The sequence below is a fragment of the Canariomyces notabilis genome, assembly GCF_033297395.1.
Source record: "Canariomyces notabilis strain CBS 508.74 unplaced genomic scaffold N656scaffold_25, whole genome shotgun sequence".
Taxonomy (NCBI): Eukaryota; Fungi; Ascomycota; class Sordariomycetes; order Sordariales; family Chaetomiaceae; genus Canariomyces; species Canariomyces notabilis.
Genome location: NW_027041847.1, coordinates 209,690 through 225,262, shown reverse-complemented (window position 1 = coordinate 225,262; position 15,573 = coordinate 209,690). Strand labels below are relative to the sequence as shown.

At 53.0% G+C, this 15,573-nt stretch overlaps 2 protein-coding genes across 2 annotated transcripts; one reads left to right on the top strand and one right to left on the bottom strand.

Annotated features, from left to right (window-relative positions):
• Window positions 1–4,995: 4,995 nt before the first annotated feature.
• N656DRAFT_716009 (uncharacterized protein) lies at window positions 4,996–6,219 on the top strand (the record flags this gene model as incomplete). Its single annotated transcript, XM_064812097.1, has 1 exon — window positions 4,996–6,219. The coding sequence occupies one exon, from the start codon at window positions 4,996–4,998 to the stop codon at window positions 6,217–6,219; it is 1,224 nt and encodes a 407-aa protein (XP_064667003.1).
• A 4,606-nt stretch (window positions 6,220–10,825) lies between these two features.
• Window positions 10,826–11,583, bottom strand: N656DRAFT_338710 (uncharacterized protein). The gene has a single exon (XM_064809296.1). It carries the CDS (start codon window positions 11,312–11,314, stop codon window positions 10,907–10,909), a length of 408 nt encoding a protein of 135 aa, XP_064667002.1. The 5' UTR covers window positions 11,315–11,583; the 3' UTR covers window positions 10,826–10,906.
• Window positions 11,584–15,573: the final 3,990 nt, after the last annotated feature.

Genomic DNA, 15,573 nt, shown 5'->3' with positions numbered 1-15,573 from the left:
ACACACTCCTTTCCCACCACCCTTCAAGTTAGATTCTATCCCAGTCGCCTCTCTGTGAGGTCGTGAGAGCAGTTTCCATGTGACCAGTCTGGTCGAGCTGGGATCAAATTGAGGTCAATCCGGTCCTCTAGGGTGCGTCGTTCTAGGCCGCCAGAAGACGTCATCGCATGGGCATCCAGTGTCCCTAGTATGCGTAAACACATGTATCCGATCCGAGAGCCGGCTAGGAGCCACCAAAGGATCTCGGGTATGGATTCCGCCTGTGAATCGAGCTTGCCATCAATAAGCTCGTGACACGATCTTCATCCGGGACGTGACGGATTCCCATGTACCGTTTCTCTTCCTTCGGCAGAATAGAAGATACATAGTGGGTTAACCGTAACAGCATGGCGCACGCAGGCAGATGCATCCTCAGGCCAAGCGGGTATCCATGAAGACGCAGCAGATCGACAGCAGGCGCAAGCTGAGCTGTCGTGGGATGTCATTGCGATGTGAATCTTTGGCGTATGCACTATCGACCGCCAGAGTCTGTTCTATACCGCTCAGGGTAAACGTTATCAAGCCCGGCCACGAACTTGGTATCATGCCAAGAAGCTCTCTTCTTTGCTGAACCATGCCGCTATTGTTGCGGTCAGCGCTGATTGAACAGTCTTGCGACGGAGCGAGGTCCGAGCCAGCCCAGATCTGATTGCAAAGGATGATCCAACCCACTGGCAGTGTCTGGATACGTTGATACGTTCGCACATACACTTTATGGATGCGTCCGCACATACACTTCAAAAGCAGAAATTCGTCGCGAACTTCGATACGAATCTCGGGACCCAGGACAACCCGTGTACCGTGCAGGGTTTCCCGGCACGGCAGGGTAAGCGCAGTGGCTCTAGCCGTTCCCGGCCGCGCCGCGGCGATCCTGTGGTCTCGGCATCATGTTCAGCTCAACCTAACGCTCGTTGCTCGCACTCCAAGTAAATAAAGGTGAGCGATGTCAACTGAGAAGACTGCCAAAGGTGTCAATACGCTGCTAGAACTGCTGGTGTTCTGCCGTCGTCGGATCCCCTACCGAGCACAATAGTCTATGACATGCATGCCGATGAAGCAGGCAGCCGACTGTGACATCCCCAGACGCGGAGAGGTGCAGCCAACCTCGTGTCTAGGTCGTATACTGCACGGGAGTGTCCTGACAGGAAGTGGTCCTCTCCTCTTGGTTTGGAATTATTCATTATTGTTTTCCCTAGTTTCTTTCCCTTTTCCCTTTTTTTCGTTTCAATTTCCTCGCGTTTCCCAAATGCAGGATGTGTGGTTGTAAGTGCTGACCGGCGGTTGGCGCTCTGTCAAGCAGGCGCCACGTCAACCGCTAAGATGCACTTCTGAGAGAGATGCCGGGATGCTAGTAAAGCGTCCACAGATTCGGTGAAGGCATTCCGAGCGTAAGATGCGAGTCCCGTCTGGGTCATGATCGGCACCAACGAAGCCGGCAGCATCCTGGCATCATCTGACGGATGAAAGCTGGTCCAGGGCCATTGCGAATCGGTGATTTGGATTTGCTGCTCGCCGGTCTCGCTCTCTCTCTCTTTGTCTTACCCACAACATCGCTGACGATTACGACATGGCGTCTTGGAGTCTCACAGTCTCGACAAATTGGCAGCGAAAGGTGAGGACACCCCGCCCCCGCGCAACCCGCAGACTCGAAGGCTGCTACTAATCGCGGTCTAATCGCGGCCTGGTTTTCCGTATAGTGCATGTGCTGTATCAGATAGTTAATGGGGCTCTCAAGACTAACCTCGCCGAAACATTGACTGAGAGCCAGTAAGCTGAGACCATGCTCGATAGACGCGGTTTGGGTTAAACGAGATGGACCAACTAGTTGGGAAGGATCGGTTCCGAGTTTTACATGTCTTCTCAGCATCGAGTACGGGAACCGCGCTGAGTGGCTCGTTGGAGACGAACAACGCTGCAGTAAGGGAGTTCGCTTTGGCCCTGGCCGCCTCTTGTGCACCCATGGGCTGACGGCTTGTGCTGCATTGCAGCGCCACGAAAGAGTAGCGTCCGCTGCCGACCCGCTGGGGACTTCAAGATGCGGCGACAAGCCGACGGGATCGGTATTGGCACGCACCCACGTCATCCCGGGTAGTTTCTGTTCTACCGTCTGTGGATGAGATAAAAAGATAACGAATCGAAACCACGGGCTCTTCTACGGATGTGCCGGGTATGCAGGCAGCAAGCATCCAGTGAGGTTGTCTTAGTTGTCTTGCTGTAGGCTATTGGGTGAGCATAGCATTTGGGGAAAACAGAAACTGGGTGTGCAGTGGGTGAGTGTGCCGTGAGTTTACTCTTTTGCTTCCCCCTCAGCTTTCGCAGGTTTCGAGTTAGGTACAGCTCCACTGAGCTGATTGATCGAGCACATCGGTTGTTTCAAATGTGCTTTGACATCGTCTTGCCTCCTCGTCTTCGTATCCTTCGTAAATGTTCGAATGAAGTGCAGTGCAATTAAATCAAGGAAAGAAAGAACCTGGTCAAGTTAATGTACCTTAGTACGCTGGGAAGGATGGACCGCTCAGATCTTACCCGTTGAGCTAAGCGCGTGGGCCAGGGCCCAACAAGGCCAAGATGACAGTGGGGTAATCAGTGGGGTTTCTAGTGGAGTTTGTCAACCACAACGGCATCCAAAATTCTCCGAATACTGGATATTCCAGTGCATCTCACTGCCTTTGGTAGCTAACCTAAGCTTGTGGACGTGCTGTTCTGTATGTACAGTACGGTAATTACATACAATACCAGCCCGATTCTACACCTTAGACATAGTCGTCGGGGTCATGACGAGCTCCGCAATGAGGACGAATGTGAGAGTGTGTGGATTCCATTCCCGGACCAGGTTGCACATATATTTACATCTGCCATCTTGCTCGCAATTGTAGACCTCCCACTGTTTTAACTTGCATGCAAAGGTCTATCCACTTCTGAAACGGGATAAATGGGATGTTTGTTGCGACGCTAGTCTCCCTGGGCGAGGGAAGATGACCCAGAATAAGAAAACCGAAGCAGGAGAAAGAACTTTGGCTCTTGCCTTCCCTTGTTTCGAATTATACCTCTATATGTATGTATGTACTGTACAATACAATGTCATACATAAGGTAAGTAGATATTAAGCTCGAAAGTTACGTGTATGTACTATCTTGCACTGCTTCCCCCCGACATTTCTATTTTGGAGCAATCCGCTTCCTCTCCGCTTCCCTATTGAGATCCCGGGCTCTCTTGCAGCATTTGGGCCTCAAGCTCCTCAATGAAGGTGCGATAGCTAGTCGTCTGCCTGTTCCGCAGCTGGCTGGCCTGCAGTTTGCAGTTTGCAGGGTGCATGGCGCATAGAGTACATATACATGGATCCATCGTTGACTTCAAGGCATTGTGACAAGTATCAACAGCTACTTGGGACTCGTCTCGCTGCTAGAAGCTGTAACCTTGAGGGGCCACGACTGCGTAGCTGCCCGTTCACATATCAGGCCTCACTGGATGCACATGATGGATGCCGCGCAGAACGACTCGGATCTCGTTTCCACACCTCAACCTCGTCGTTCTTCGCTAGTCGAATGGAATTCATATATTGAATACTCGGGGCCCAGCGTTAACTATGTAACAAAGGGAAGAATGGAAAGGGCGGTTCAACAATGCACTGCAGGGGGAACTCGAGAATAACAGACAACCTGAACTACTTACCTGGTCCGCAATCCTCCAGGTCGTTTCGATCGGAGCTCTGCGGCTCAGACAAGGTTCTGCGTTAGTGTAGCTGACCGCTCTCTGTTGAAGATGGTACTTTTGTGCTCAGTCGCTCGCTTGCAGTTTAATCAAGCGGCGGAGCTCCTCCGCGTTCTAACATTGACACCAGCATCTCCCCACAACTTGTCTATCCTGTCAAAAAGCTCTGCCAAAACCTGATCGCTGAACGAAAGTCAAGCCAACAGCCACCTTCCCGCCCAGCCTAAGCCAACCAAGCAGATCTCTAGTGGCTGCGAGACATGGGAAGATCGTGTGATAAAATACTTCCAAGAAATCCCCCTTCGTCGGCTGGTGAAATCCACTCCATCGCGGTATGTACTATACAGTGTACTACATAGGTAGTGTATTAATACCCTGACTTTATGTAACTAGGTATGTATGTACATACCCTACTTACGCATGCCTCGTCCGAACACAAGGCTTGATCAGTTGGTACTGTTGGTCCGTGAGATCGGACCCCAAGAAAATTTCCATTCGTTCCCGAAGAACAGATTGGAAGTTCCGCTTGGGCCGGGTTGGGTGTGCTTCCCAAACCAGCAAGACCACCAGCCATGCTCCCCCACGAAAGCAATGGCGCTTTGCTTCATTTGCACGGAGAGCTCCACACGGCTCAGCCTGCCCAAGTGGGCTTTTGAATTATTAAAATAACCTGTGGCTGCTTAGTGCGGTGACCTTTTTTACCTGCCACTGTGTATTCCTTTTTAAGCATAAGATACAATCCACTTCCTCCTCCTCCCAGGCTTCAGTTTCTTGCCAACAAACGCACTCTCTCGGTCCCGGGTCAGCTTACTGGAGACTCTGCAAGGAAGCTTTGGGTACTGGTGGTGCCATCTTTGGATTCTTCTTGAACTGTGCACAGCTCGATCCACTGACGCTTCGTCTTCCTGTGCTTTCTTTAACCCTTCATCTCCCTCCATCCTTACCTTCCACCTGGAGAGCATTACGTAGTTCCGCTTCCAACTCGTCTCAAGCTGCCAAACGCTATTACCGTGCGTTATTCTTGCCTCCTCAGCATTAAAGTATCAGCTCTGCAATCTTTTATATACCCACGTGTTCCCGGAACGCGGACCATTTCGCTTGTCGCCTGTCGCCTGTACCGCCCTCTCTCCTCCCTCTTGTTTCGGGATTTGATCTCTCGTCTGGCATGCCCTCTGTTGTTTTCGTCGCCGCCTAGCCTACTAGCATCGAGGTCCACAAAGTACCATCCGCTCCTGCGCCTAGACCATGGCGTCTTCGAAGCCTCGCCAACCGCGACTCCGCGCCTCCTGCGACGGCTGCTTTCTGGCCAAGGTCAAGTGTTCCAAAGCAAGGCCAATATGCTCCCGCTGCCTCACGTGCGGAATCGAATGCCGCTACTCACCATCCAGCCGGACCGGGAAGCCCAAGTCAGATGCGAGTTCAAATACACAGCCTCCAGTCACGACGGATTTGTCAGGATTGCCTTCACCAGGGTCCAATGACAAGGGCATAATGTATATGACTTCCCAGCCCATGACAGGTCTTTACAGATTAGACACGGGCTGGCACACACCTCCACACAACGCCGACGGTGGCATGAGCCGGAGTCACTCAATGTCCAGCTTGGCCATGATGGGCGTTGATATGAGCGTGGCGGGGACAACGGATCCGACACTCGCGCCAGACATCTATCCGGCCGGAATGCCGTGGACACCGCCTGCCGACATTTCCGCCCAGTTTGGAGAGCCCCCGGCAATGACCGCGCAACTAGGCCACGGCCGATCCCACTCGTACGATTTGGGTATGTCGGCATCAATGCCGTGGGCCGACGCTACTGCGCCCGAGATTTACGGTTACGACCAAGCTCAAATGCCGCCAAACTACTTTCCTACCCCCGCCGCTACGCCGCAGCAAATGAAATGCACCCCGAGAAGCAAGTCTTCGCCCAACGGCTCGGTCGCCTCAGGGGGTTCTTGCACCTGCTTTACCGCCTGTCTACAGTCACTCCAGGCCCTGCACAACGCATCAACTCCCGCGGCTCCACCTTTTGACACGGTACTATCGTTGAATCGGAAGGCGGTCGAGGGCTGTGCTGCCATGTTGAGCTGCGCGAGATGCATGAGCCGCTCAGGGACGCACACAGCAGCCATGCTCCTCGCCACCGTCATTGGCAAGATCACTTCTTTTTACAAGAACGCGTCCCACGCGTATTTCGAAAATGGCTTTTTTCCTACAATGGGTTCTCCCAATGCGCTTGGGGTCGCCATTGGGCAGTATACCCTTATGGGCGACGATGGCAGGTGGCTTGAGCTGGAGATACTGGCGAGGGAGCTGCGGAAGCTCGAGGAGGTATACGCCCAGTTCAAAGATGTCTGCGCCGATCTCTCCGAGGACCCAGAAGTCAGCAAGGCCATGATCGGCTATCTTGGCCATAACCTCGGTTCGACGCTCGAAGTCATACATCAGAGGAAGGGAGACGCCGCCGCATAAGTACGAGGTTCTCCCAGGTTGCCACTCGGAATCTTGCCGTTCCTCTTCTACATTTTGATTAGCGCTGAAATATCTCCAGCCTGATGGCTCGGTGGTTGTTGACAACGGTATTGTCTATTATTATCAGATATTGATTCACTCATTTGCCTCGCTGGCAAAGAGCGCGGTCCACAGTCCGCTGAATATTTTGGCTACGCTTGGTTGCATTGTGGGGAAATGGGCGTTTGTGAGAACTTTGGTCTGGCGTGGTGTTCAGGAAGATTTTGGCCGGGAGTTAGACTTCAGGATGGGAAGAGGTGGTGATAAATGTGCTGTGGGTTCCAAGTACCCAGGAAGGGAAAAAGTGCTGGCGTGAGACTGCGGGTTATGAGTCTATGGCCTCACGTCTCCCGAATTCTTCTCTATATCTAATTTCTGCAACATCTAGAGACTAAAGAGATGATTCCCCAGTTGAGGCAAGATTGGGTTTATTGGTTTTTCTGCCTTCATGATCTAGTTGTGATGCCGAAGCGGATGACTTGGACTTTTCTATTCATTTTCCTGTTTTGTCTCGTCAGTTTCCCTCTTTTCTTCGCGCTCCTTTGAGTGACTTGATACCAGATATGAGGAGTCGTGCTCATTCACTCAGTCCCAGTAATCACATACTACAGGCTGAAAGATGAGATACTGCGAGCAAGCCAGATCAATTTCATTGGCCATTTATCAGCCGTCGTCCCCCGCGGTATCTCCAAGCTCCCCCACGGGGTTGCCGCGATTGGACTTCCACCTAGGCAATGGTCAAATGTGCCGAGCCACATCCACACACACGCACCTGTTGGCTGCCCCATCTGATCTGGCCGGGTGGGGTTCTCCGAAAAGACACCTACACGGCTGAGTGGCTGATGATAACCCAGCCTGCCTCAAGCGGAACGCCGCCATTGCGTAGCCTCACTCTCACATTCACTCGTGAATTCCCCAAAGTCATCCGGGGTAGCAGGCTCATAGGCTCTCTGACCCAGCCATTCATGGCTGTGGAATATCTGCTTACGTACCTTGTACATATGCAAACCGTGGGCATTTCCCACTCTCTGAAACCCTCCCAGGTTGTGTATGCCTGAATGAGCAGCGCTGCCAACCTAGCTGTACACAGACATGAGGAAGGTGGGTAGGTATTGGAGATGAGTTGAGAGCTGGCATATGCGCACAGGTAAGGGCAACATACGCCCAGTGGTAAGCAATTTGCAAGTTTAGGCTCATTCGGAGATTTGGGCGGTGATGCTATACGTCTTCTTCTAAGTTGCAGTACCTAATCCCAAAACAAGCCACAACGGAACACTGGTTAAGTAACTGCTTTATCTAATGTAGGTAGGTAGCTACCAAGACCTCTTTAGCTAGGGCCTTGGTACCAAAAGTAACTGGGAGAAAACGGCAGAACATGCTCAGAAAATTGATGTCTTAGCAGATGTCAGTCACAAACAAGCGCCTGAAGCATGGTTAGAATGCGCCTAGCTACACCGTTGTCTGACCGGGCCGGAAACGAGGCGAGCCGAAGTCAGAGTGGGAGAGAAAGGGCGGGATGGAAGTGCAATAAAACCATGCCTGCATTGGAAACGCAATAATGATACTTCAAAATCTGCTCAGAACTCACCCTTGCAGTGGTTCGCCAGTAGGTACGTCCGAGTCGCTCCTGAACCCGCGAATGCTCACCTAACTAAGGTACCTAGGTAGGTAGGCAACAATTGGCAGCGAGACGGGCCGCCATTCCCCGAGAAATTGCAGGTGCTTATCATTGAATCGAGCATCATTACCACGGGCAATCGAAAAGAATGCATACGACTTTGGTAGGGAGTTCGGAGAGGGTCGTAGCATCGAACATTCCCGTCGGTTTACACCTTGCAACTACTGTCCTTACATACAATATTCGCATAAATACATACGTCCGTACACCCAGGGCCTTTTCTTGAGTAAGGCTACCCTTGCTAGCTGTGCCTGCCCGATTAGGAAACCGGGTCAGGGTCTCTGGCCTATCAGATCATTTGACGCTCGAGCCACCCTGCACACCCCGCTTCAATGCGCAAGGCCATTGTCCCCTCTTTCTTCCGCCTTTTTTTCTCCTCAATGCCTCGAGCCAACATTCACCTAACCCATTGAATTGCCCAGAGTAGCTCAGATCAGTCTCCAACTTGAGAATTGTCTTGTCTCTCTCCGTCTTGCTTCTCTTGGATGAGACGATATGTTGAATCCATGCTCTTTCCTCTGCTGCGTTTTCTGCAACAATATCGCCAAGGACGTCAACGCACCATACAATTGCTCGCGATTACGTTTCAAGCCCGCAGACTGCTGATTACAAGACGTTCTATTTTGGGTTCCGAATCTGCCCTGGTGTGAGATCTCGGCCTGTGGTTCCAAGTGCTACACTGCAAGACGATATTTCCACCTGTATGATGCCCTTGGCGAGTCTTTTGAATCGTCCCGCTGTAGCAGCTATCCCGCCAATCTTCAGGTGAGGTCCGCATCCCTTGTTCACGGTGATACATGCTCACCCAAGAATGTTATCTGATGCTACCTTGGCTCTGCACTGACTGCTTCCTTGGAACCCACCGGCACGGGACGCGTGCTCAAGCCAGCTGCGCACGTTGCAATAATACCCACACGCGCGGCTTCTCGACCAGCATCACGTCTTCTTGCTAAGCTCCAGACTTATATGTTTCGACCTATCATTACTGTCATAGGATCTAGATTTCCCAACACAGCATCCATCGAGCGGAAAGCCCTCTCGGGACTCCTTATGCACCTCGGGCAGATGTCGGAGACACTGTCAAGGTTGCGATGCCCCACCATCACGAATAACCCTTTGACTGCCTTCGAGAGCGCTGCAGACCTCTGCAGCACTATCGATCTGTTATCGTACAATATTCCAGAATCCGAATTCTCGGGGTCCAATGCGCCCGTTGTGCTGGAATCGCTGACAAGTCGCCAGGGGCTCGCATCTCCAATCGTCGGGATCTTCACTATCCAATAGATCTACAATAACCTCTCACAGCTAGTACCACAGCTGCAGCAACAAAGACCGATGCAATTGACAGCACACGTAGTGTTGCTCTGCAACGCTACAGGCTCATTAACGAGCTATCAGAAGTTTTGATTCTGCGATCACTGTCGCTTCGCAGTCCTAGGCTGCTTTCGGAGGACCAAATCTGCTTAGGTATCCCGTCTTGTCTGCACTCTTTCACCCAAACCAACGAGTCGGCCGCCGTTCACCGTCTATCAAGAAGATGCACTTTTCGCCCGCCGCGGGAAGCACGGCAGTTGCTAAGAGCTGGTTGAAGTGCTGCACATGCTTGCCTGCCGAGGCAATGTTCGTGTTGAAGCAAACGGGTGAGCTACTGCAGTTGCATGGCCAACAGGACATCAGCGAGTTCTTCGTTTTCGCCTTATGGCGCGCACTATCTCCAACCAACTTTAAAGCCTTTCCGGAACCAGGCAATTGCCACACCACCATCGCGCTTCAGCCGCTGGATAGGAGGTGTGAGGCGTTTGCAGTGCGCCTGCTAAGTCAGCCGCGCCTGTATGACGCAGCCTTCAGATGCCCCTCCAATCCGACCAAACATCGCTAGTAGGTGCGCCCTGAGCTGACGTTGGGCCTGGCCCGGCAGCGAAGCCGGTGTGAATGGGCATCCAGGCGATCACCTTACTGCCCTTCGGCCAACAGCCGCGGGTTCCCAGCAAGCGGGCAGGGCAAGATATAAACGTACGTACGCACTTGTGCATACAAATGAGCTGAGCTGACTGCTATCGCTGACATATCGGTGGTGCTTGCTAATCGGCTGGTCTACCCCGCACGCCGAGGCTTCAAGCCACCGATCAATAGCATGCTGTTGGCTCGACTCCGTACTTGGCTTCTTAGAAGCCCAATTCGACCCATGCGGGATTCGCATCGGTGGCGTTCCTGAGGGGCACAGCACAGCAAGCGGCTCTCGGGACCGAGCTGATCTGCCCCACAACACACAACCGGTCAAGAAGAAAATATCCTATCACTATTCCCTCCTCCTCCTGCGTAGTCTAGAGACTGGAGATGGCAGTTCTGACCCTGTACCTGTTCTGGGCTATCTACCAGCTCCGGGCCGGGCCCTCGAAGCCCTCTAGCTACTTTCCCTATCCCCCGTTAAGCCATCATCCTGCACGCTGAGGTGGCGGCGGTCGAGAAACCGCCAGTGGGGCTATCAAATGGACTTTCCTCCTTCTTGAGCCGATCGTTGGTACCTCTCAACGCTCAGAAGCCGCACGCAACGTGGTGTGACTAGCGCGCCAGTTGTTCAAGCCATGGCTTGTCAACAGCCAGCCACTTCTGGATGTCAATACCGATACGAGACAGACAAGATGTTATCTGCGCGCCCTAATGCGGTATGCTCCTGCCGAAATCGCAGGTTGGGCTTTATTCTGTCTCTCCTCTCGCCGGAACCGCGATCGTTTAGCGGAAGCATTGCATTATCACCTCCTGACGCGATTGGGTTGGCCGGCCTCACATCACGGTTCGAATCTTGATGATCTTGACAGCTTCCCTGTTGTTTTGTCGTCAAAAGTTGCTCAAACCAAGAGCGACTCAGACAGGTGTTGATCATTAACCTAGAACGATAGAACGATAACAGCCCACAGCCCTATGGCGCGGTACCTGCAAGCCCCACCCCCCCAAAAAAGCTGCCTAGCGTCATGGATCTGCCGGATCCGATGCGCCACTGACTGTGGCGGCTGGTGGCATTGCATGCACATGGCTTTTCAAGATGGGGTTGTGTGGAGGAGGCAACACCGAAGGCGACCACGTAGCTTGGTGACTGTTGTGTTGTGCTACTGGAATAGTGTGGGCCCATAAACTCTCACAATTCCGACCAGGAAAGGATAAGGATGGGCCAGTCAGCAGAGAACGATTCAAGATCCGATTAGCCCAAAACAGGCGTCGAAACAGAAGCAGGCAAGCTGAGCAAGACCGGAAAGAGTAAGACCCTGCACGCAGTTCCCGATCAAATGACGGCGTGAGATGGACGCCCAACCCGCGCAATTGGCCCCCTTGCGGTGCAATGGGAGCGAAGAGAGAGGGGGCAGAGAACCAAAACACCATTCCCGCTCAACCTTTTGCTTCCCGACTGGAAGTTCAGAAGAAAGGGCCCAACCAAACCCAAGGGCGACCTGTCACAACCTAACCTAGTGCCCGCCCGGAACGGGACGGGAATCAAGGCCGGTCCGTCTGTCTTGGGAGGAGGAGCCCCTTACACTAGCTTCGCGGCGTTTGCGGTTGAGGCGCCACCTCCCGTCACCTCCAGTCGGATAGCTTCAGAAAGTTCAATGGTTAGGAAGGGGCCCGGGCCGCGCAAAGGCTAGAACAGACACCAGACAAGCCGGACGGGACTCGTTTCCATCCGTCCCGCCCCACCTTTATTTGTATTCAAGTAGGTGGTTGGGTTGACTGCCATTCGGGCTGTATTTGTTACCTACCCTTACCTCAGGCAAGATACTGCACAATACTTACGGTAGCTTTGCCTTGAGGCCTGAGCCTTCTCAGGTCTGGGCTTCTTGGTGCAGCGCAGGGCAGTTTACAGAGAGCAGCTGAAGCCAAGGCATTGTTGCAGCATTGTGTGAACAGTACTGTAACCCTACACAGGTTCGGACATGTAGAGTACCGGTACGCTTCGCTGCGGTATGTGCGGGAAGCAGTGCGAGTCTATGTTGGTTGTTGGTTGGTTCAAGTCTTTTTGCTCTTTTGTTTTGGCTCTGAAACGAGGACATGCACAAGGTATATGCATACTGTGCATAGTACATACATGATACATACGTATATATGCCTTGCTATAGACGAAGGAGACGAGAGATGCGTATGCTTGACTGCCCGTGGTGAGAAACGGGCTGGGCATGTATTGTATGTATGTACCTACAGTGGTTTTTATTGGATGGGGAAAGTTCCCGTCCATTTGGATGCGAGGCGGATAATGTATCCGTCCGTACGCTCGATCTACTTGGAGAATGTGCAAATACATTTACATACACGGGACTTCGTTGGACAATGTAGGGAGGTATGTAGCGAGGTAGGTTGATAGGGCCAAGGAGCTTACATGTTCAGTAAACGTAGTTAAACCCCCGATTCAGGTGACGCTAGGTAATGTGGTTTGTGTGTCTAGGTATTGCATGAACTGGGCAATTTCAAGGTTTGCCCGCGTCAAGGTGTGCATCTAAGGGGGTTATGATTGTGCTGTTGTCGACATCCACTTATCTGCCCATCTAACCCCACGTTATCTCCCCGATGGCGATAATGAAGGCCGGGATTCAGGAGTCTGCCATGTCAGCTTGGATCCCGTAGTTAATCTGCTTAGGTAGGTTGACGCTTGGCTTTCCGGCGCCTGGTGTTTTCGGGCTTAGTTGTATCCCATGTGCGGTCATTTCCCTCCGCTAGCGGGATTGTCATCGAGTTTCATGGAACGAATCAACAGAAGTCTAGAGTGAGGACCGGATTGTCTTTGGAAAGAAGGAGGGGAGGTAATATAAATGTGACTTGGGAGTCAGCGAAGGGGCGACGCTGTGTCACTGGATCGCCCCTGAATCCCGGTGTCACGAGCTTGGTCGTGTCGCTTATCTTGACATGGTTGGTCGAGTCCAGCGCCGGTCCGGTGGGACGGCACCCGGAGTACGACCCCGAGTCAAACTCACAGACCGGGGAACCTTGACCGCGTGCCGTATCGCGCCGCACTGCCTGCGCATTAATTGCTCGATCGGTGAGAAATAGCATGCCGGAGCCGGACGACATCTTGTCACTTGCGCCGCTGAGCTCGGCTCGGTGACGGACGGGGTTCTGTTGTTTGCAGAGCGAGCTTGACGATCCCCATAGGCTTTTGTTGTTCGCCAAGTTCGGTGGCGTGCAGCCGCTACCAGCCGTATCGCCGGGCGATGCGTCTCAGTGACGGCGTCACGCGTTGGGACCCTTGGAGTGCCTGAATCTTGGCTTCGCTTAGATATCCATCTGCTTGGCTCGATCGCGGGATTCACCTCTGAGCATCTTGAATCCAGAACGTTACCTGAACCGCTTGTCCAAGTTGGCCGAACTGCTTCTAGAGAAACAGCGAACCTGGTTCGGTCCGGTGCTGTGCATGTAATGCAACAAGGAATGTACGGTTATCCAATGAGGGCAAGGGGTCGCATTTTCAAGGGGGGATGATCGATTCCACTATCGTCAGCAAATGATACCTGCCTACCTTGGGCAACCTTCGGGCGGTACTCAAACTCATCTCGGTTGTGATGGAGGCTGCTTGGATGTCGGTTACTCCCGTCCCTGAATCGTGTCTTCGGGCTTCTTGGCCGGTATTCAGTCCGCCAGAGATCCTGCACTTAGGCGAGACATGTCGCCATCCGGTAGCTGCCTGGGCTGATAGTTTGCATGAACCGTGACGTACATCTGTGATTGATTAAATCTGGTGTGCCTTCCCGCTGCGGACGAGTTGCCCCGAGCCTCACCTTGCCTTCGGATGTGGGCTGAGCGTGAATGATGCCAGCTCCAACCCCCCTTGGAACTTGCCTCATAATCAACAAACCAGTCGATATTCGCGAGAGAAGACTAGGATCAAAGCGGGCAGCTTCCCAAATAGGGCTGATCGTAGCCGTTGTCACTAGTACGCTCATAGTTTGAACGGGTGTGTAAGGCTGAGCTTAGAGCAGGGCGAGAAGCAAACCATATCCGGATCAAGATAGCCAGATCTAACGTTAACCTATCGATCGTCAGCCACAATGCATGGCTTCCAACGGAACCGACTTCTCTAGCGCAGCCGGCGCTATGCTCCCGGCATGGTGCCGTGGGTATCCGCTACTAATTCCAGCGGAGGTGGACACAGGGCGCAGCAAGTGGCCGAGCGTTGTGGAACGAGGGCCTACACTAGTCGAGCAGCTGCACGTCAATGCCTGCCATCCGCCGATGATCTGCTTTTTGGGCCAGCGACCACGGGAGACGGCCCTTGCTCCGCGGACCGGTAGTAAAGATTTCGCATCAACCCATGACATGATAGGTAGGTAGAGGAGCCATAAGCGAGCACCATCACACCTTTCCTTCGGCTCTTGATTCGGCGATAAGGTTAGGTGTCAACTACCTCCTCTTTGTGGACATGAAACTAGCAGCAGGCTTGCCACTATCGTCTGCCACTCAGCACGACGTGGGAGGGGGTTTAGCTCCCACGTGGGGTCTGTGGCAGCGACGGCAGAAACCAGGCCAGATCGAGACACGTGAAATAACTGGAGAGGCTCGACCGTTATACCGGTTCTAAGCTCACGTCTCTTGACGCAGGCTGCCGATCACATCACATGCTATCGATACGTCAGGCTTTGTTTTAGATAGGGAATCATCGTCACCTTGGCTTACGTTCGAAAGATTTGATGGTCTCCAGGGATGTCGTTCTCGTTGCAAATGTGACAAGATCGTCCAGCTGCTGCCGATCAGCTGCATATTCTCTGTATGGACACTTCTCAATGGGACAATCGTCAGGTTAGGTAACGGTCAGTTCCTGGGTGTTGGGATACTCAGCAGCGGGGTCAGGAGAGGGGAAGCGCCCTCTCCGTCTGTTACTTTCTCGATAGCTGGCTCAGTGGCTCACTGGCGCCCGTAAAAGGTGAAGGATGAGGGAGTAGGCGTAGGTAACAGAGCCAGGGAGGCCGTAAAGCATTCCGGGAGGAGGCGTTGGGGTATCAGGAGGCGTACTAACGAACACGATCGGCTAAGTTAAGATGTTCCCGCGCATTTGATCTTTATGCATGGGACTTTGATATTGCGAACGGAATCCGGCCTGTTTGAGAAGCCGGACTCGGGCAGGGGAAAAGACCTAGTAACCAAGGGCACTTGGTCCTTCATCCTGGATCTTCCAAGGAGAAGTCTCAACTGGGACAGAGGTCTTTAGGCGACCTAGGGCGACTTTGCCTGGAGTGATACAACGTCGCCGAGCTCGTTGAAAAGCCAAGGGACCTGTATGGATGCCGTGAAATTGTGGCGCGGGAAAGCGGAAAGTGGCCTTGGCGTTAACATAACAGAATGAAAGTGGCGTGACGATGACTTTCAGGATGGCGGCTTTCGAAGGTGAGAAGCACGATCGAGCTCAAATCTGAAGCGGCAGGAGAACAGGCGTGGCTGCGGCATGCTGCTGACGTGCAGCTGCGTGTCTGAGAACTACCCGTACCTACCGTTAATCAATGATACCAAAGCAATGCCCAGAAACGCAATGGACGGATGTCCAAGTACCGACCAGAGGGTGGCTCTTGCCTGTGCGAACATGGATGTCGAGATCCAATATGTCCAGGTCCCCACGGATGTCCGCGTTTCCTCCGTACTTCCTTCCTTGCCTGCAATGACCC